This window comes from Tursiops truncatus, chromosome 5 (assembly GCF_011762595.2).
Source record: "Tursiops truncatus isolate mTurTru1 chromosome 5, mTurTru1.mat.Y, whole genome shotgun sequence".
NCBI lineage: Eukaryota > Metazoa > Chordata > Mammalia > Artiodactyla > Delphinidae > Tursiops > Tursiops truncatus.
In genome coordinates this window covers 121,361,423-121,384,239 of record NC_047038.1, presented here as the reverse complement: position 1 = coordinate 121,384,239, position 22,817 = coordinate 121,361,423, and the positions used below count along the sequence as shown (strand labels likewise).

General features: G+C 33.6%; 1 protein-coding gene across 8 annotated transcripts in view; it reads left to right on the top strand.

Annotated features, from left to right (window-relative positions):
- Positions 1–22,817, top strand: part of RAP1GDS1 (Rap1 GTPase-GDP dissociation stimulator 1) — a 155,985-nt gene that overhangs the window by 43,052 nt on the left and 90,116 nt on the right. For 6 of the 8 annotated variants that reach the window (XR_012332173.1, XM_019926439.3, XM_019926441.3 and 3 more), the window contains exons 3-4: positions 14,478–14,600; positions 17,320–17,445. Coding sequence is in view for 7 of the 8 variants with exons in the window: in XM_019926439.3 (XP_019781998.1) it covers positions 14,478–14,600; positions 17,320–17,445 (249 nt within the window). In the remaining variant the exon portion in view is untranslated. Of the gene's footprint in view, positions 1–14,477; positions 14,663–17,319; positions 17,446–22,817 lie in introns of those variants that run through there. The other 2 variants (XM_019926443.3, XM_073805576.1) reach the window with 2 other exon arrangements.

Below are 22,817 nucleotides of genomic sequence, written 5' to 3'. Positions count from 1 at the left end.
TTATGTTCCTGACAGTAAAATATGTAAGAGAAATGTGATTTGAAATGATACTATATGCCAAATATGTACTGAAAAAGATCTACCATCCTCAGTAAAACACTAATACTGACTTACTGTCACTAAGTTGTTCAGGGAGAAACTGATGGGTTTGTGCTGCTGTGTCTTCCTAACATTTGTTTCTGACAGGGTCCCATTTAACTGTGTAACTGCAGCTACCTGTAGGTCTTCTGTGGCCATATGCTTGATAGATGTTAACTGGCTTCTCAAATTAAACACTAACCCAATATGTCCTGAACGTGTCAAAAAATATGAGGCATGCAGATTGGACTTTTAATTAGTATAATGAATTGGAAATGAATTAATAAGAATTATATATTCTCTCATGGAGCTGATTTTCAGATAGCTGGGGGCTTTGAATGACACTCCGGGAGGCAGGCCATCAACCACCACACAACCAGGGTTAATTGTGATTTTCCTGTAGGGAACTTTCACAGGGAAATCCATACCAGTGGCTTCACCAGATTTTCGACTAAAGAGGTCATTAACTTGTTCTCTTAGCTGTCTAGCTTTTTCAACTTTTGACAGTCTTTCAATATCATAGTCTGGAATTGTCACCTGAATGATGTTAAGATCTTCAACATCTGATGCAGTAGTATTAACATTGGGTGATGAATTTATTTTTCTTGGAGGGCTCTTAGAGGAGGAGGTGCTCTCCTTAATTGCTGTCTCAAACATTTCAGGCTTTTTAATGATGAACTTAATTTTGGCTTTGTTTCTGAGTATCTTCTCCAGCCTTGGAATGCCAAAAGTAGATGGTCATCAGAATGGCACACCCTCGGGTAAGCCTTCCACGTGCTGAGTTCATTAAATTCACAGTCATTAGACCATTTCCAGGACTTGTGATTAATAACCAGTTGGTTGATCAGAGTGAGTCAGAAGGCCTGTAATCCAAGAATCAGCCGAGCCAAGCCAGTTGGAGGTTCCTGCAACAGAAGAAGTAAAGGAGACTGATAGAAGCTCTCAAATCAAGCAAGAACCAGACCCTACGTGATAGACCTCTTCCCTCCTAGGCTTAAAGTATCAGTGGGTGAGAAGAGCTTTTTGGACTGTTACTGCCCCAAGCTGTGTAATATACTTGTATAACAGAAATACCTTCTATACAAACCTTTTTTCTACTTTTAAATAAAAATGTCTACTTTTTCAGCAGTTCTGTGAATTGAATTAAAGAGCAGAGTGACTGTAAAAAAAAAAAAGGATTATATATTCTCAACAGAAAAATGTAGTTTGATGTTTAAAGGAAAATGCTTTAAAGTAAGAAATAGATTGATTAAATTAACCTATTTTCAGTGTCTTTGCTGTGATTATGGATGTTTGAACCTGATATTAAAGGTATGGGCAGTAGCATACTGCTTTTTAGCTCTTGTAGTACTTGGTAGTCATGATGGTTGTTTCCTCTAGAAAGCTTTCTTACATAGTCTAAATGCTTTCACTTTTACCTCTTGTAATTCAGATTTCCTGAGTACCCACTTGGCATTGTAAAACAAAGGTTAAAGTTTCACCATTAGGTAGACTTCGGGATTTATAAATGTGACATTTTGAGAAATTAATGAATCATTATTTTTGCTAAAGGAAGCCTCTATATAAAATACATGTATTCTTGCTATTATGATTATTTGATTTTATTATGTTCAATTATTATTATTTTATTTTATTTATTTTTTTTTTGCGGTACACGGGCCTCTCACTGTTGTGGCCTCTCCCATTGCGGAGCACAGGCTCCGGACGCACAGGCTCAGTGGCCCAGCCGCTCCACGGCATGTGGGATCTTCCCGGACCGGGGCACGAACCCGTGTCCCCTGCATTGGCAGGCAGACTCTCAACCACTGTGCCACCAGGGAAGCCCCCAATTATTTATTTTTATATATGGTATAGGTGAGGATTTAATTTTATTATTTTCTAGACAATCAATTTTCCCAACACCATGTGTCATTTAATCTATTTAATCTATTCCTTATTGGTTGAGGATGTTCCTTTTATCATATAATAACTACTTAATTTAATATAATTGGGCCAGTCTTGGGGTTTTATTTTATTCCATTAATTTGTTTGTCTATTATTGTGTTGTAACCATGCTATTTTAATTATAGTAGCTTTATTGAGAAAGTTCCTCTTCATAAATCTGTTTCACAGTTTTTTTATTTTCATGGGTTTGTTATATCAGAGAAGTTGTGTAAATACTTTGTTGCATTCCTGGAGAATGCTGTTGAAATTGGGATAAGCTATAAATTAATTTGGAAAGAATTGAAAACTTCTTAATAGTTTGTTATTCTAAAAACATAAATTATATCTTTTTTTTATTCAAGTTTTCTTTCTTTATGTCTCATTAAGATTATGTAATTTGGTTCACATGCTTTCCATATATATCTTATTTAAAGCATTTTTTCTGTGTACTCTACATTATTTTGGTTGTTTTTGCAAATGGACTTTTTCCTATTATAACTTCCAGGCCATCTTGTTAGAGATCAGTTTGAAAGCTATATTGATTTTTATATCTTTTATTTGTATTCAGCTACCTTTCGAGCTCACTTATTAGTTAAAATAATTTTTTAGCTAGTTCTCTTGGGTTTTGCAGTCAGAACATAAAGTGTTATTTTTGTTTCCTCTTTCCCTTGTAACTATAGCTGACTTATTGAGTTGGCTTGAACGGCCAGCAAAACAGTGAATAACAATGGTATGAGTAGTATCTTATTTTAGTTTCTGATAATAGTGGCAAGCCCTTCTAATGCTTCACCATTCAATATAATACCTCTGGACTTAATATAAAAATCCTTTTTCATGTTAAGATAGTCTTAATTAAAGAATGATTTTCTTAAAAAAATCAAGAACAGGTACCTCTAAACCATAAATCTTTAGCCTACTCAGTATAAGAATAGTAAACATTTTTCTTTTTTATTATTTTGAAGTTTATTTATAATGAAATTATTTGCTGAGTGCGTTAATTCTAGAGGAAGATTTTCTTAAGTATGGAAAGTACAGTGTAGTTTTACAGTCTCAGATTCAATGTCATTTAGTAGAATAGTGAGGTTCAGTATGATTTATATCTTCCTTTGTGTATTCAGGGACAAACGTTTACCTATTGAGAATTAGTACCTAAAGAATAATTAAAATTAATAATGTTAATTATTTATTTTAGAATGAATGATTATTAAATGGTCTGATAAACATTTTAGGAAATTTCTCAATTTAGTAATTTACAGCCCCCAAAGGTTCAAAACTACAGTCAGTGGAGCATTAATTTTGCCACCAGATAATTGTTTGGTTACAATTACAAGGTCCTATTATATCAGCCTTTGAATTATGTTTATAGCTATAAATTGAGATATTCATTTTTTTGTTAGTTTGTATTACTCAGCCCTGACAGTGTGAACTTGATTGCTTATTATTTTTCTTACTTCATTTTAATATAGTTTTACATAGATATAAATTTAGTTCTACATGTAGTTTTATGCAGTGTAGTTTTACATAGATTCCTCTTAGACATTTGTAATGTTATATGAATTTTGGTATGTCAAGATTTAATGAAATATGAATATAAATTATTTTATAAAGTTAAAAATATTTTAATTACTTGGCATTAATAATCATTTTTTAAATTTCTAACATTTAGCTTAGAGGAAGAAAAAGAAACACTAGCCAGAAAAATAGGTAATTGAAATAAATTTTTCTCCTTTTGGAGGTTTGATTTTACATGAATCTTGATCAATGTAAACCTATAGTTTATCTATTATGTTAAAACTGGAAGAGATGCCATACCATGGGAATATATTTTATACCAAGTAAATAAACAAAAGCAAAGTTATTTCACTTTTCACTGTTACTCATTCATTACCTACTGCAATTTTCAGTTTTTGAGTTATGAATGTATATTAATATTAATGACCAACCGCAAATATTGTTGAAATAGGAAAAATAGTAGTAACATTAAAGGCAAAATAGAGAGTAAAAGGTTAACTCTTTGCCTGAAATATTGAGAGTAAGGGAAGAACAGCCAGAAAGTGGAAAAGGTTCCAAATTAAGAAACACTTTTTAGAAGCATATTAAAAAAGAGTTGAAGAAATGTATGCTAAGTCAGCTATACATCTCTTTTACTGGATGTAAGATACTATATTATTTTTATTTGCTGTACAGTAAGATCTTGATGAAGAATACTAAGGCCAAAAGTAGTATATACCATATTCTTAACTGTGTGTGGTTCATGGTCATTCTACTGTCTTATAACAAATCACAACATAAATCTTAGCAGTATTTTTTTGGATCTGTATCCTAAGGCAAAAGAAATAAAAATAAACAAATGGGACCTAATTTACCTTAAAAGCTTTTACACAGCAAAGGAAGCCATCAACGAAACGAAAAGACAACCTACTGAATGGGAGAAAATATTTGCAAAGATATGACTGATAAGGGGTTAATATCCAAAATATATAAAAAAACCCAGTTATCCCAGTTGGGATAACTGCTAGTTATACATACAACTCAATATCAAAACAACCAAGAACCCAATTTAAAAACAAGCAGAAGACCTGAATAGACATTTTTCCAAAGAAGATATACAGCTAGCCAAAACGTACATGAAAAAATGCTTAGCATCACTAATCAGAGAACTAAAATCAAAACCACAATGAGATATCACCTCACACCTGTCAAAATGGCTATCATCAAAACGTCTACAAATAGCAAATGTTAGCTAGGATGTGGAGAAAAGGGAACCCTAGTACACTGTTGGTGGAATTGTAAATTCGTGTAGCTACTATGGAAAACAGTATGGAGGTTCCTCAAAGAACTAAAAATAGAACTACCATATTATCCAGCAGTTCCACTGCTGGGTATATATCTGAAGAAAACACTGGATCATTGGGATACATGCACCCCAGTGTTCATAGCAGCATTATCTACAGTAGCCAAGATATGGAGGCAGTCTAAGTGCCCATCATCAGATGAATGAATAAAGAAGATGTGGTGTATGTATACACACACTAGAGTATTCTCAGCTATAAAAAAGAATGAAATCCTGCCATTGCAACAACATGGATGGACCTAGAGAGCGTTATGTTTAGTGAAATAGGTCAGACATAGAAAGACAAATACTCTGTTATCACTTATATGTGGAATCTAAGAAATAAAACAAATGAATGAATGTAACAAAACAGAAACAGACTCACAGATACAGAGAACAAATTAGTGATTACCTGTGGGGAGAGGGAAGCGCGGGGGATGACAAGATAGGAGTATGGGATTAAGAGACACAAATTACTATTTATAAAATAAGCAACAAGAATATATTGTATAGCACAGGGAAATGTAGCCATTGTTTTGTACTAACTTTAAATGGATTATAATCTATAAAAATATTGAACCATTATGTTGTCACCTAAAACTAATATAATATTATAAATCAATTATTTCAAAAATAAAGAAAAAAATTAACAAATAAGTAAAAATAAACACAACCTCTTTCCTCAAAAATCATCAATAACTGAGAAAGTGTGAACGTTTCATGTGCTTAGCAAGATAGAGTTTAGGTATAATATTCTAGGTGGTATTCATACAGTGGACTGTATAATGTAGAGAATCTTTATACTCTAATTTTTTTTTACTAGAATTTAGTAGCATTCAGTGCCTTCTGTTGTCAGATGCCTTCACTTGGAAATTTTGGCTGTTTTATTACCAGTTAAAAAACAAACAATGCATTGTGTAATTTCTTGAAATTTCAGAAAGCCAACACATTTAGATAGAGTCAAAGTCACTTTTCTTTTCTGACTCTAGTTATACAGAGTTGGAGCAGTAGTACAGTATACTATGTGAGATTTCATGACCCTGCACGTGAATTACTCTGCTGGCAGCATTCCTCTTGCTCCAGGGCACGTGGCGGAAAGAGTTCAGGGTGGTCAGTCTTTTGTTCTATTCAAACATTCAGCTGATAGAATGAGGTCTACCCACATTGTAGAAGCCAATCTGCTTTGCTTAAAATGTACAGATTTAAATGTTAATCTTATCCAAAAACTCCCTTACAAAAACCTCCAGAATAATGTTTGGCCAAATTCCTGGGTACCATGGCTCAATCAAGTTGTCATATAAAAGTAACCATCACAAGTGGACTCTATATTCTACTGACATATCAAAATGAATTGTGTGGCATAATAGTTATGTGTTGGGATAACTGCTAGTGAGGAATGATGCCCTTAACATTAGAGCTTTCCACAAGCAAGTCTAGTTGATTTGACTAAGGTTGATTTTATGACCTGCTTTTTAGTATTTGTTGTGATAAACCCCAAACTGAGACTCCAAAAGGCAGAGTAGTGGGGTTTTTTTTTTAAGAGACATCTGGGTTTTAGCACACAGTGTTCTCTGAGGTGAGTTCACTTAGATGCTGGTAATTTTCTCTGCCCATATTTAAGCGTTACGCGTCTTTTCTCCTCCTTGTACTAAAGGAGCAAACAGAATGTTTTCATTTTGCTCATAATAACTTACTTATGGATTGATCACCTTTTCTTTCTGATGTGTGCATGTGGGAGGGATAAAATAAAAACAAAGTAGTTTCTAAAATGATGTCTGAAGTTTCAAGAACATTTTTGCATATGTTTGCTTTTGAAAAAATGTAATCTGAGACCTGATTAGCTTAATGCAAAGTGAAAAGTTTAGTCTCTGCATAAGCTAGCGATTGCTAATGCTACCAAAAAGACTTCCATTCTTGATGAGAAAATTCTTAAAATATAAGACAGTCTCCTTATAAGCTCAATCTTCTTTTCTGTTAAAAGTAATTACAACTTCTACAACATTAATAAATGTAACTCAGTTGCTCCATCTTTAGTATTCTGTAGGAGAGCTTATGCATCCCTCTAGTTGAACTTATTTCGGTGTATATTAATTATGTGTGTATGCCTTTTTTTATTCAGTTATAAACTCCTTAAGCACAGGGCAGTTCTATTCAACTAGCATTAATTGGGTACCACCATGCATTAGTTGGTACCTTGCCCTGGAGCGATTGGATAGACAAGTAACAGATAAGTTTTAATACAGTATAACACATTATATAATAGAGCTGATTACAAAGTGTTCAGAGAACTGGGTTCAATTCATAGTTGTAAGAGTCTTTCAGAGTGTCACAGAGGGACTGCCATTTCACCTAGATTCTGATGGATAAATGGGTGTTTCATAGGTGGATTCTCTTATCCTTCTCCTTTTACCTACCTTTTCTTCAAACCTCAGATAATATCAGCCATCTACCTTTTCCACTTCTCAATTCTGGCAGCCTCCAGCTGCTGGTAAAAAAATCACCCAGTGGTACAGAATGTTGCTATTACAAATTTAGGGTCTCTAGCTTCAGATAGTAGTGCTTTTTATGTGTTCCTTCTTTGTGGAATAAATTTTTCTCCTTTTTCTGCTTAGAACATGCTTTATTGGGCTTCAGAACTCAGTTTAAATGTTACCTTGTTTATGGAAATTTCTATGATCTTCATGGAACTGTGACTGCTTCCCATTATACATTGTATGTAACCTCCATGGTGTTATCAGTCACAGTGAATTGTGGTAATTTATTTACCTCTCTCTTTCTCTTACTAGACAGCTCACTGAGGATATGATTTGTATCCTTTAGCTTATATTCCCAATGTGGTAGGGACTCAGTAAAAAGACATCTTCTGTGGATAATCTCATCTACTCCAAGTCTTCAGCTACCAAATAGGTTCTAACAGCTTGGAAACAATTACAACATTGTGTGTGAATATTGGGGAAGAGGGGTGAATTTGATAAGCAGGATCAGGGAATGCTGGATTTTGAAAATACAGTGTACTTTACCCAGGTAATGTGAGGGCACAAGGATTATGGGAAGAACATCCCAAGCAATGGAGGCAACATATACAATGTCACAGTGGTGGGGAAGAAACCTAGTTCAATCAGAAACTGAAACTGGAAAGGGAGTAGGGGTCAAATTATGAAAGGACTTTTATGCCATACGTCTTAGTCCGTGTGGGCTGCTGTAACAAAATAGCCTGGACTAGGTGGTATTCCTCACACTTCTGGTGGCTGGGAAGTCCAAGACCAAGGCACCAGCAGATTCTGGTGAGGGCCTGCTCTCCGATTCATAGACCGCTGTCTTTTCACTGGAACCTCACATGGTGGAAGAAGCATGGCATCTCTCTGGGGTCTATTTTTGTAAGGTCATTAATCCCTACATGAAGACTGCCCTGTGACCTACAGATGCCAATCTCTTTAGCTTTGTTTACTTCATATTTTTCCCCAAGGTGTTTCACAGGATGGAGATAGATCTTTTACTAAAAATATTCCTTCACTGTGTTTTACTATGTCCTCGTTCTCTTAGTATGAAGTGAGGAAATCCACGTTTACCGTAGGGACCACGTTTTCAGTAATTACTGTGAACTTAGAGTTGAACGATTCTAGTTATATACTCTGCTTTTACCACAATCATTAGCACGGTTCCTCCGGGTATTTCTCAGCAAATATCTTTCTTTTATTTTTTAACCAACTCAGTTTTTAGCAACTGACCTAGTTGGTGGTAAGTTTAAGGAAAATAGTCAGACTAGCAGATCTCCCTGCTCATTCTAGTGATTTCCAAATACATAACTTCTCCAACTCCCACAGCTTACATTATCCCTGGAATTGAAATGACTGCAAAACTGTCAAAATCATTTATTGTAATTTTATAAATGACTCTCACAACTTAATCTTTTAGTAAGACCTCTTTCTGATGGTGAGTCATTGTGCAAATGGGTCTTTGTTCTGCCCTGTTTCTTTTCATGACTATATCCAGCCTTTTCTTTCCTGTACTTCATGTTCCTTTTATTTGCTTAAAATCTTTATTGCGGGAAAAAGATTCTCATCAGTGAAAGAAAAAGCATTTTATAACAACCCCCCATATACTTCCATTTTCTTTTAGAAACATTAATTTCTCATTTATCAGGCCCTTTAATCTTATACCCAGTATAGTCCTCTTCCGTGTTTTAAATATATTTTAAACCTGTTTCACTTTCTCTGTACACAGTTCCCTTTCTCTCCTTCAATCACTGAGTCAATTTATCTATCTCAAAATACTGTGCATCCCTTTCTTACCCAGTTGTCTTAGTTTAGTTCTTACTTCTGAAAAATATGTTAAATAAAAATATTTGTCACGTAATAACTTGGTGAATCTGGTCAAGGTATTGTTAGCACTATATATCTTCTAAATTAACAGTTGTGTTAGGAAGAGCACTGGACTAGGAATCAGAAAAATTGGTTTCTTATTGCTTTTCCAATATAATCATACAGCTTTATTTGTAGTATGAAGAAAACATAACCTATCATGCCTGTGTCACATGCCTGTTTTAAAAAATGAGTTTTTATGGTAGTCAGGTATCTTTAAAAGTTTAAATGGCTCTCAGTCAGGTGCCTTTAAATGAGGACACTATGCCTCTGTGTAGGAATTAGCTATAGTGGTGGTGTGGGTGTGGCATTTCAGAGAGGGAACAAATGCAGTAAGAAAGTATGAAACAAAATGATTAATTTAGATTTCTGTAAGCAATTTAGTGTGGCTAGAATGTAGGATATCAATGGAGGAGTATCAGGAGATATGGTTGGGAAATATAAATGTCATGGATGTGCTTGAATGTTTAATTAAAACTTATAGACGATCATTTAAAGATTTAAAGTAGGAGAGTGACATAAAATTTGTATTTCCAGAAGCTTATTCTGCTGTCAATGTAGATGACAGTTGCAGGGGAGGCTGGAGTTAGGGAGACTCTTGAGGAGGCTGTTGCATTTAATAAAGGTCAGAATTGAGAACTGGAAGTAGCACGAATGTAACAAGGAAAGGATAGATGCACAAGATGCTAGTCAGATGGAATCTACAGAACTTACAGTACTTTCTGATTAACATGGGCGGTAGCAAGGCATTTACTAAAAGAAAAATTTATAATCATTCTAGGGCTTCTGGCTTAGATGGGTTCCCTGCCATTAACTGCAATAGAGACTAAAATGAAAGGAAAGGAAGAGAGTAAATTGGACTTTGGAAATGATAAATTTGAGGTATTTATTGTATATCCAAGCGCACATGCTTTGTTTTCCTTTGGATAAAGGGAGAGAGGATTTGGGGCTCGTCTGTGTGGTAGGAAATGAAACCTTGGATTTGGATCAGATCTCCCAGGCACAGGGCCAGATCTCTTGTTACACCCTATTCTAAAAATCTACCCCTTGAGAAATAAATAGTTCCCCAGAGACAACGGTACACACACAGCCCTGGAGTCATATTCCTTGTCCTTGCAGTCAATCCCAAATCTGAGTCTTCTCTTCACAGTCAGTCACGAGGATCCTTGGACATATAATATAAGTAAAAATAGCAATTCTTTATTGTTCTCATAACTAGAAGTAAATAATCCAAGTACATTTTTAATCTAATGGAGTCACAGTAATAACAGTCATTATTTTTGTTTTTCTAATTTGGAGTTTACTGTAAATTGGCTATCAAATGCTCTTCATTAGTTTCTCCTCATAAAGCCTATATGCCAACATAACATCATAAATTCAGCTTATAGCAGCATACCTGAAAACCTGCTCCTGATATTTAACTGTAAAGCCAATCATTTTAATGTATTTACTTGGCAGCTTTGTTGGGAACTTTAGCATTTTTCGAGCCATATCTTAAATTCCCATTCCTATTCCACCCATTCTCTGTCTTCTCCTGGGTTATTGGTCTTGAGAAATTCTATGAGTTGTGCTTTAACTTCTCCTCTCCCTATAGCATTGTAGCACAGCTTCTTGATTTACTCTTCTTTCAAGTTTCTCTGACCCAATTGCCCAGTTTTCTTTTTCTTTCTGTCCCTGGCAGTTTCATAACGAAGCTGCTCCTTGCCACCAGGGGGTCAGGTGGGGTGTGGACATAGGACTGCAGAGACAGAATGAGTGCAGAACTGCAAGGGCTACTCTAATGGATATGACTCCTGCCGTAGCTCCACAGATATTATTTTAGAGTAGCAACTGCCCTTCATGTATGGGTCCTTCAAAATTCAAGGACTGCCAGCTGCCTATAATTTGTAGGCATACTCAAACGCTTTTATGACTGCACCTAAATGTGAAGGGGGAGAAAGAAGTGGAATTGATTCCTGCAATTATTTAAAATGGGTATAGTTCCAATGTCAGTAGTAGTATGGCTAAAGATAATGAAAAGTCTGCCTTTTTTTTTTTTTAGGACTCCTGATCACAACACATGATCTCTTTTTACAAGCAGTCATTCATTTAGACCTGCAAACACCACCACTGACGCCTTCTTAATGCTCTCTTAAAATCATTTCAGCGGTGCTCATAGATATCTGTGAACATGTTTAGTTCACAGATACACATTGTGAGATGCAGTAGAATGCCAGTGTAGAAAGCATATATGAAATGAGGCTGAAACTTTGTAATTGTTTATTGGATAGTGGCATTTTAATGATAAGCAGTATTTGGCCCTTTATGTTTTCATGACAAACGAAAGAAGATAATTCCCAGCTGTTTAAGTTCTAAACCTATATATAAATCCACATGCTAGCAAGTAAATAGAATTCCTTTTTGATTTTTCTAAATTGTAAATCAGATTTATGTGAAAAACCAGATTATATTTTCCCTTTTATTTCTCTGACAATAGTATTAAAAAAATACTATTCCCAAATCTTGATTCATCTTATTATAATTGTTTTCCCAGTTCCCTGGATTGTAATCCATGGAAACTCATCAGAGTGCAAGAGTCTTGTATTGCTTTGTTTTCTTTTTTTCCCTGTGCCCCTGACATTCAGCTCTGATGTTAAGCCATTTTTTTAGTTATAGTTAAAGTGAGACGTGCCTGGGTGATTTGCAGTTAACTGCTCGCCTCCACACACACAAATGCCTCAGCTTCACATCTAATCATGATTCATCCCTCATGCCAGATTCTTGCTGTCATCCTAGCACCAGCAGATGGTGGGACAAGACCCCTGGGGCAGTCAACCCCAGTGTCCTACCGTTGTAGCAGTGGTCAGAAAAGGAAGAATTTTAACATGGCAAACAGTTCAGTTCTTTTGACTTCTTGCTAGAAAGAATAATAATGATAATAATAATTAACAGAAACTTGGTGTCAGATTTTCAGATGGTACCTTAAAAATGTATTTTTTAATCCAAGAAACAAAGTAAAAGTGAAAAGCCACATTGTATTTTATAAATGCGCTTGCTGAAAGGACAGCTCCTGTGTTTATGTTCTGTCATGTGTACTTTACATTTGTAATAATCTGAATTGTGAGAAACCAGTGAGTAGCAGCGTACAGAAAGACAAATTTCATTTACTTATGCTTAAGTAAGTTTTCTGTTCTAAAAAATAACACTAGTGGTTGCCAGGTGATACACATGTTGAATTGTTAGTGTAGTAGAATCTGAATTTGCTCTTCATGCTCTATGATTATTGGTGACTTTAGACAAGGTTACTTTATCTTTCTGGGCTTCTGTTTCTTCACCTAATAAAAAGCACTGTTTTAAAGTATCTCCAAAATATCCTTTTTTATTACAGTACATAAAATGTAAGAAAACCAAAATAGTATTAGCTGTATTAAAGTGTACTAGGCTTATGGAAAAGGAAATGCATGGATGGAGTTTCAACATTGACTAATTTTGATTACTTGATCTTTTGTACTAATGTCATATATAAACATGCACATATACCCAAGTAACTGCAGTAATTGCAAAGAAATGTTTTTAAGATAACAAATCCATGGAACTTTTACAATTTTCAATTTTTACAAATTTATAAATAATTTTCCATATAATTTTCTATTGCTTCAGCCATTCAACAATTCCAGCGTCTTCTGATAATGTTAAGAGTGTTATACCTCTTTAACCCAGAATCCTGGCTAGTCCTGGGTTACACAGAACATTGCTTTTTAACTTTTTGACCAGAATCTACGATTAGTGGTACATTTTACATTCAGTAAGCACACACATACAGTTACATGTGCATGTGTTTCACTCAGTGTTTTACCTTACTGTCCGCAAAAGAATTTTTTTCTATTCTTTTGTTGTTGTTGTGGATATTGTTGATTCTATTTCTCTTTTTAAGAAATTGCTGGTCCTTGCTCACTAGATTGATTTCAGGGTTCTTAATGGATTGGGACCCACAGTTTGAAAAACACTGAGCTAAACAATCAGCGCTTACTATATGAAGAGATTGTGTTTTGTTGCGGTACGCGGGCCTCTCACTGTTGTGGCTTCTCCCGTTGCGGAGCACAGGCTCCGGACGCGCAGGCTCAGCGGCCATGGCTCACGGGCCCAGCCACTCCGCGGCATGTGGGATCTTCCCAGACTGGGGCACGAACCCGCGTCCCCTGCATCAGCAGGCGGACTCTCAACCACTGCGCCACCAAGGAAGCCCTAATCAGCGCTTACTATAAAGAAATAGATAATTTTTTGTAGACTTTCTCAAATTATTAAAAATGATTCCCTACTCTCTGTTGATCAGAGCAGCTGCCATTTACTTAACAAGAAATCTTTAGAGTTCTCTTGTTTGTTTGTATAACCAAAGGATGTAAAGGATATAGAGGAGCTACACATGGAAATAAATTTAAATAGAATGTCTTAATGAGCCTTAGAGCTCCCTGTTTTTAAACAATGCCATTCCTCTTCGTTGTTAAGAGCCAAATAGTGATTTTAAATTTTGTTTCCTTGAGCTTGTCTTTATTTCCATCATCATTCCAGGTGTTCCTGTTTTTTATTTTAATAGGTCATGCTTTTTACATGAAGCAGCTTGATTTCATACAAAGGCTCTTTATTTGTATTTTAACAAAGATGGAAAGAAAAGGAAAGAAGTAGGTCTTCTTGAATTTCTATATCACCATATAGAGTTCTAAATACCAGGCCTTACTGCTGTTGACTATTTCCCTTTCTCATTAGTGGTGGTTTGAATAAGTTGTGTGAGAAACATAGTAATCATATGGAACTGAATAGTCTCTTCTATCACTGCATATAAAATGATATGAGATGAGTTTTTAGCACATTTAGTTGCCACTTACTTTTTTTAATTGCTGTAGCATTATAGGTAATCATAGAATTCACATGTATTAATAACACACTGTTAGAGAATTCAGAAGGGAAGTAGAAAGTAAAGCATTCCTACTCTGAATAGACAGTGTTGGAAATAACATTGAGAAGTAAATTTGGTATGCAAATGGTATATTCAGAAAGGATTCCTTTATAATCTGTAGATTTAGAAAAGATTGTATTAGAAAGTGTTTTGCATAGATAAAAACTGAACGTAAAAGCAGCTTGTGGAACTGAAGGTAATTTTATATAAATATACACATTTTGATAAATGATGAACTGTTTCTATTACGGATGGTGAAAATTCTTAAAGAAAGAATTTATTGTAGATGAAGTTGTCAGTGTTAGTGTTGAAGATGTTCACTGAAGCTCTTTGTATGTATCTCTTTCAGATATGGAAACAAGTGAAAAAATCCAAGGAAGTGGAATACTTCAACTGTTTGCAAGTCTGTTGGTTCCACAGTCTTCCTGCACAGCCAAAGTAGCTAACATCATAGCAGAAATAGCCAAAAATGGTGAGGTTTTCCTCAAGAACTTTTCTGCTGGGAACATCTTCAGTTTTACACCCTACCTGTCAGTATGTTTTATTAATTTATGTTTTAATTTTGTAGATTAGACCTTTTTACTTTCTTTCTATTTTTTTTCTTTGACTTTTTTCACGTAATGAAATGTTGTTTAAAATGACTATCATTATAGTCATTCTATTCGTACGTTTCCCATTTGCTATTCCATTCCTTCAGAGTAGAATTAAAGAACAGCACTGCTAGTCCTGTACCTGTATCATTTATTGCTTTGGTTACAGGATTCTTGAGCTGCCACTGAGTCATTCGTCTTCATTGTCACAGGAGAGCTTACCCTTTTTCAGTGTATACATTGGTTTGTGTTATATCCAGATAAACTCACTGTTTTTTTCTTTTTAGTCTGACCTACTGACGTTGGCACTTGACTGCAACAGTGTAGTCGGAATACATACTGGTTTCTGAATTCATCTTCATGAGAAACATTTATTTCTTAGGTTTCCATGTAATGATAGCAAAGCATAGATTATAAAATAGCCGTCCCATTATATATGGTTTATATCCAGTGAGAGGGGATTCTTTGGAAGAATTATTTTGTAGCAGAAATATTTGTGTATGATTTTAGTTTAGTCAATTTGAGAAAAACACTGACTTCTTAAAGCAGTTTTTAAGCAAAAGGGGAGGCCATGCTAAATGTAATACCATTAGTATGCCTCAGTTTGTCAAAGTTTGATATTATTTTTAGTTCTTTTATTTTAGTAAGTTGCATATATTATACTTTAAAAAAAGAAACTTTAAAATTCTGGCTTCAGTTTTACACAATTTTATACATTGTGGAATCACTGTGGCAGGTGGCATTGTAAAGTATGTTTTTAGCCCAGTAAAACAACTTGTTCATATGTGTGTTACCAGAAAGAATTGCCATGAAATTTTTTCATTTGTTTAGAGGTGCTCAAAATATCTTTCCAAATTCCAGTATTGGTAAATCATTTTTTGGTTGTTAATGAAAACTGACCATCTATTGTTTGTATGTACATCTAAGCTATTGTAATTTATAATCATTATGCTGTGCTCTGGAGTTGAGCTGGTCATAAATGTTCAGAGATTCCTAGTGGTCTGGAGTATTTAGTGTACTTCAAGAAGATTTGAACTGCTCTGAATAGATAGGGATCACCTTGGGACAACAAAGAACTCCTGAAGCAGATCTAGTTTGAAAATGAAACCCCTTCAGATATTGTTTGTTAACTTAGAGCAACCACTATCTAAATCTTCTTAGATGCAAAGCAGCTTGATTTTTAAGATCAAGTAATTTATTTTTAACTTCATTAGAAACACAGTATAGTTTCCAGAAATCAATTTTTATCTTAAAACTTTTTTTCTTAAGAATGAGCACACACACATAACATAGATTGAGAAATTTTGAATAGATTTTTTTTTTGAAATGGCTTGCCATTCCTATATGATCTTATTACTTAATAGTATCAATCCTTATAATACTTGGTCACAGTTGCATGATAACTCTGCTGCTAGATGTTGCTTCTAGTTACACTCTAGTAGATGACAACTATGTTTTAAAGACATAATTTATAGCATTTATACTTTTAATCAGAGGCTTGTTAAGGGCATGCCACTAATCCCTACTGGTTAAAATAAATGGGATCCATTTAAATGGTTGTTTACTGCTTAATCGTCACATTGTTTCTTTTTTAAGTGACTGGCTGAGAAAGTGGATTAGAGTCTTTCTTTTTAAATAAATATCTTCAGAAATGCAACATGACCCAACAGAGATATTAACTAGCCTTATATTTCTTCTGGTTAGAAACTTGACAATGAAAGAAGATTGTGTGAACCGGAGAAAAAAAGAAATTGGAAGTTGATCTGTTCATCGTCACTCTGCTGTGCACGTTATATAATAATAGAAGAGAAGTGTTAGCATATACTTGTTAGATTTGGATTAATTATAAAATATAATTATGGTTAAATTTGTACATACAAAAGGAACTCTCTAAAAATTAGCGTACCTGACTATGTGCTGATGTTCAAAATCCAGAGTATTAGTAAGAAGTTCCAGGGGCAAGTTTAACGTGGGAGCATAGCTATGACCATAAATTGCAGTAAAAGATTTTGATATCTTTTAAATAAAGTGTTCCCCTATATAACAGATTTAAGATGGATTTGAGGCAAAGGAAAAATAAGTAAAAGAGGAAGTATCTGAATATTTCTTCCTTTTTAGAATTGTACTCTCAGAGTGTCTAATAATAATAATAACAACAACAACAACAAATTTCTGAAACGAGGTACTGTTATGTGTCTACAGTGCTGATAACTGAAGTTGAAAATGTGTGAAAGCAAACAAAACCTTTACATCTTATTCCCCTCCTCCAACTCCTCCCCCCCTCCCCCCTCCCCCTTCCTCCTCTTATAACATCCAGGTATAAGAAGATAGTGATAAATTAGGTATAATGAAAGTTAATGAAAAATTCTTTTGGTTTATGGTAGAGACTATCAGCAAAGAAAAATATGACCCCACTCATTTTTGTGTACTTATTTCATGAAGTATTTAGTAGGGTTGTAATGATACTTTTAGACAGAAATGTACTCTTCAGATAGTAAGCCATCTTAAACATTTTCATATTAGATATTTATTTTATTAAGGGAGGTTTTTTATGTAATTGAGAATCTTTATATTTTTAATTAAATATGTTCTTCTTTTCAGAATTTATGCGAATTCCATGTGTGGATGCAGGATTAATTTCACCACTGGTGCAGCTGCTAAATAGCAAAGACCAGGAAGTGCTGCTTCAAACTGGCAGGGCTCTAGGAAACATATGTTACGATAGCCGTAAGTGTTGAAATAGCAATGGTACACTTATAAACTTTTGTTTAAGAATTACGATTTTCATAATAATTCTGCTTTTAATGTTAGCACTGTCTTTTCTAGACTAAGACATTAATGTGAGCCAGTATGACTTAGCTCTGCTTATGTAGCTGAATCGATGGAAATTCGGGCCATAGTATTCTTTTATCTAAGACTTATCTAAAATGAATTCTTTTTCTCATATCACAAATGATATTTTCAGAGGAAAATTAGTCATTTTCTAAGAATTGGAGCTTTTAATTTTAGGAAAAAAATATATCTTTTCAATTAGGTTTTATTGAAGTACCATCTCTGCATGAGAATACTTCTGAACACATTTTTTAGTTTCTGAGTCTGTCCAAATACATTTTTAATTACTTGCAATTCAGTAAAGCCATTCATAAAAACCATTATCTTCTCAAGAGCTAGATTGGCCTATTGCATCTTGCATTGATTCCATTCCTATTTGTCATAACGTCATTGTCATCCTCACCACTTTATATAATATACTGTTCTACTAGGCAAAGAGAAAGCAAGAACTTGGGTATGGGTATAGATATTGCAAAATTTTTACATTTTCTACTTTTCCTTCCCACGTATATGCAAACAAAATACAGAAAAAAATCTTGAGTATATTCAGTTTAATTAGGCTTATCCTGATTTTCCTGAGATTTCTGAGACAAAAACACATTTTTTAACATTCACCTTTAAAGTCTCCTAAGAATTTAGTTCTATTTATACAACTAGGATAACTTTTATTGTTTATTTTCCCCATTGAGTTTATGTACAAAAATCATAGATAGCTCTTTTATAATACACAGTGTTTCAAAAAGTGATTTGTGCATATAAACCAGACAAAATAAAGTCATAAACATATTTATTTATAATAAAAGAAAGAAGCAGAAAAAAAGATTGAAACTACAGCTTTCAGTTATAACTTCTCTGTAGCAGTGGTGGTAAGACTAGCCTCATTTATTCTTTCCTTTTTCTGGAATATTATATATTATATCTGAGGACACGGGATGTCTTTTAATGTGAATTTTAATTGGAGAATTTCAGTCCCTAATGCTGCTTATAAATTTACCTATCCGTGCCTTCATTCTAATTCTTGCTATCCTAGGGTATTAGCTTTGTTTATAAAATCCTAGTGCTCTATGTTTATAACTTGCATTTTCATATTTAGGATTTTTATTAAACACTATAGCTTCTAACGTTAGCTTTCAAGAATGAATGTGTATTTTATATGATTAATTTTAACAATGTATATTTAATAGACCCCTGCAGAGTAATAGGCAAAGATTGATGGCAAGTATTTGGAGAGTATAATCATTACTCTTTTTATTCTTATCTTCTGTGTTTATTACTAGAATTTAAGGCTATCAAAAGTATTCTTTAATCTTTGTTCAGTTTAGATATTCTTGAATTATGCATTGTTTGAACATCATAGGAATTATCTGTTTTGAGTACTTCTGTCCTAGAGTTTCACTTAATATTGGCACAATGGAAGAAATACCCATAGTGATCTATTGTCTCATCTTGCTATGATTTTTATGGGCACAGAGTAATTTTATTTCCTGTATATGCTAAAGAACCTTGAAGTTAGTGTAATAAATGTCTGCTTAATAAGTATCATTTTGATGAAACTGAAGTCCATTATTATGCTGTTTATCATATCCATTTACTCTGTTCTTATGAGGTATACAGTATAAAGTCTGTGGATATGCTTTAGGCTATGAAGTTAATTTTTTGTTTCATTTATTTGTGAATATTTATAACCACTTTATTCTCATTCAATTCAATGAAAATTATAGTTAAATAGAAAATTAAGCATACTGAATACAGACTTTTTATACATTTAAACCTTGTTTAAGGAAAATGAAGTTAGTAATCTTAAAAATGAATAAATATAAGAAGTGATTTATTACTGTAAATCATGTGGTAAAAATGTATTCATTGTGCCATGCTGTCTTAAGCATATAATTTCCATAATACTGTATGCTTTCTTATCCTTTTATTTGAAATTAAATCTATGTCAGTTTATGAGTGATTTCTCCAGAATAGTTGTAGGAAGAGTACAGCGCCTTTATTTTAATTACAAGAATGATATCAAAGTCTATAAATGTGATGCTGTGTGGTTGATTTTTTAATTTACTTGAAATGCAGTGACATATTATGACAAGCAGGAGTTTGAAAGAACCCAGAAATTAGATTTCTCTCTTTAAAAAGTATTGAATAACTTCTATTTTAATTAATTAATTAACCTTCTTCCCTCTTAAGAATGTAATGCTTCATTCCTAAACGGAGAACAGAAAACTACAAATGACAGCCTTGTACATACAAGGAATCTTCTTCTTACAGATAACATGTGTTTTAAAATTCACATTTGTATTTTATCAAACTTACCCATAGGACTAATCAGTTTATTCTTGTTTTATAAATGTATTCCAAATGAATAATTTTTTAGAGTGGGTTTATTCAGAATTTTATTGGGCTTACAACAGATAGTAAAGTCAACGTATACATAAAGTAGCATGGGAATTCAGTATTAGAGATAAATATGTGAGAAATTTGTGCATATTTTATAGATTTTTATTTTGATACTTAAAACGTAAGGCAATTTGCCAGCATATGTCAGTTAACAGTTCTTTTTGAAAGGAGAGCTCTAACTGTAGAAAGAATTACACTTACCACGAAATTCATGGAAATCTTTTGAAAAAAGTAGGTCAGATTTCAGATTTCCCAGCTTTGACAGTGCCCATTTTATGGAACTCTTCCTAATGGAAGGAAACGGTCTTATATATCCTAACATCAGGTAATAGACTGATATAACTGCTAAATGGGACAGGATGGGGCTTTGTTGCTGATGAACTTTTTGAATCCCACCCAGTCTCTCTCTTGCATATAGAGATGAAAGCATCAGCGAGTGGGAACAGTTTTCATTTAAAATGCCTGGTCTTTTTTCTGTGCTTCCAGAGAGCTGCCAAGGCATTTATGGATTTCTTTTTCGAAGTATCCAGACTTCTGATATAAGCAACGTTTTAACTCTTTGCCCTTTAACTTCTCCAAAATAATTCTTTTTATAAGAAGTTTGACATCTTTTAGATCAAAGAAGAGAGAAAAATTATATTTCAATTTGGAAAGAAGTCAGCAAAGCTGTGATGGGATATGCTAGGAGATATGATTTTAGATAATGTAGTATTACATCTCAGCAGTGCATACATTTGGCCTGTTTAATTACACATTTCTCTCAAAGGTGATATGGAAAAAAATGAGCCCCTTTTTCTCCTTACCTGGCCATTTTTGTGGTATTCTCTTCTTTTAATGATTAGTTTTGTTTATATAACTGCACATTTAAAATTGCTTATATAATTAAATGGTCTTATAGTATCAAAGAGCTTCATGTTAAATCCCCCCCCCCATGTTTATAATTCGTAGGGATAAATTGGTGACTGGAGACTGAGCTTTCTCTGTTTGTAGATGGTACTGCTTGAGGTCAGGAAATAATTGATATCAGAAATACTGGTCAAGTCATTTAGTAGAGGCTAAAAGAAAATGATTGCGTGAAATTAAATATTTGTGCCTTTTTGTATACCAGAGAAAGAATAATATAAAATTAAAATTAATTAAAATTAAACAAATATACCTCTTTACAGAAATGAAATTAGTGCTTTTGATTATGTAATTAGTCCTATTATTAGAAAGATGCGCACTTAAGAAGCTTGTATGACATGCTGTCTTACATGATATAAAGGAAATTGAATTCTTGCTCACTAATGAAGAAATAAATCTACCAAAATGAGGTGGTAATCAGGCTTGGCAAAGCCATTGTTTATGAGGTAAACTAAATATTGTTTATTTCAATGACTTCAAGAAGTGTAAAAATGAAAGGATGCCCAAGTACATGCATGGACCTATTTATATATTAGTGATTCTAACTGTGCTACACTACTTTTAATGTAAGGGATGAAGAAAAAATTTATTATTCTGACTGCAAACGCTGAAAAAGAATTAGCAATAATTCTGTAATATTTCATAATGTAAGTTGGTTAGATAAGAGTAATACAGACATGCTTTGAAATTTCCTAAGTAGTCAGAATATGTTTGCAGCAGTTATATTAAACACAGAACTATTTATATCTTACATTTAAAATGTTTGTTTCAGTGATATAAATTAGGTTAAGTGTTTGATTATGTTATTAAAGAGTTTGCAGGTCTGTAGATTTGTCCTACTTCTTTTAGTATTCAATTTTAGAGTAGAATAGAATTATCAACCAATAAGTATAAAAATAAGATTCTTCAGCTTTTACTAATCTGTTGTAATTTTTAATAAATTTATTATCAGAGTACATCATGTATATAAGAATAAACAACTGTATGCAACTGCTTTTAGAGACCGTAAATATGGCTATTATCACATGAAAATCCTCTCTTGTAAAGATTTCCTACATATATAGTAGTTGGAAATAGATGTTGTTTTGTAACCCTATCATAAGCTCTATAAAAGGTTCCTGCCATTAAAGAGCTTTTAATATGGTGGAGAAAATAAAATGCACAAAGGAACACAACTTATGGACAATTACAGAGTACACACTTAATATGTGGTTTTTGATCAGAATGAAAATAAATGGGTGATGGGAGTAGTATTTGGAGCCATTTTTTAGAAATTAAGCAAATGGTGCATTGCTTATAAAATATAGTTTATTTTTAAATTAATAAAATTATAAATAAGTAAAATTTTAGTAAGCTCTCTGGAAGGCAAATATTACAGATTGATAAGATTTCCAGATCTACCATTTACTAAATTATCATTTAATCTTTCTGAATTTTAGTTTCCTCATTGGAAAAGTGGACTGTTGTATGGATTAAATAAGGTTATATATAGATGTACAATATAAATTATGAACTGCTAGGCAAAGGAAATAGGTAGCATTTATGTATGATCATTTGTCTTACTCAGTTTGGGCTGCTATATTAAAATACCATAGACTGAGTGGCTTAAACAACCAACATTTATTTCTCACAGTTTCGGAGGCTGGGAAATCCACCCCAGATCAAAGCAGTAGTAGATTCAGTATCTGGTGAGGACACTCCTTGTTTGCCCACAGCCTTCTTATTGTATCTTCACAGAGAGAGGAGAGCTAGAGGAAGCAAGCTCTCCTGTCTCTTCATTGAGGGTTCTACCTGCATGACCTAATTACCTTCTAATGTCATAACATCAGGGGTTAGAATATCAACATATGAATTTTAGGGAGACACAAACATTCATTCTATAACATTATTGTTTCTAAAAAGTATGCTGTGACATAATGCAATGCATACACTAATGTACTCAGGATATACTTTTTTAAAGTATAAAG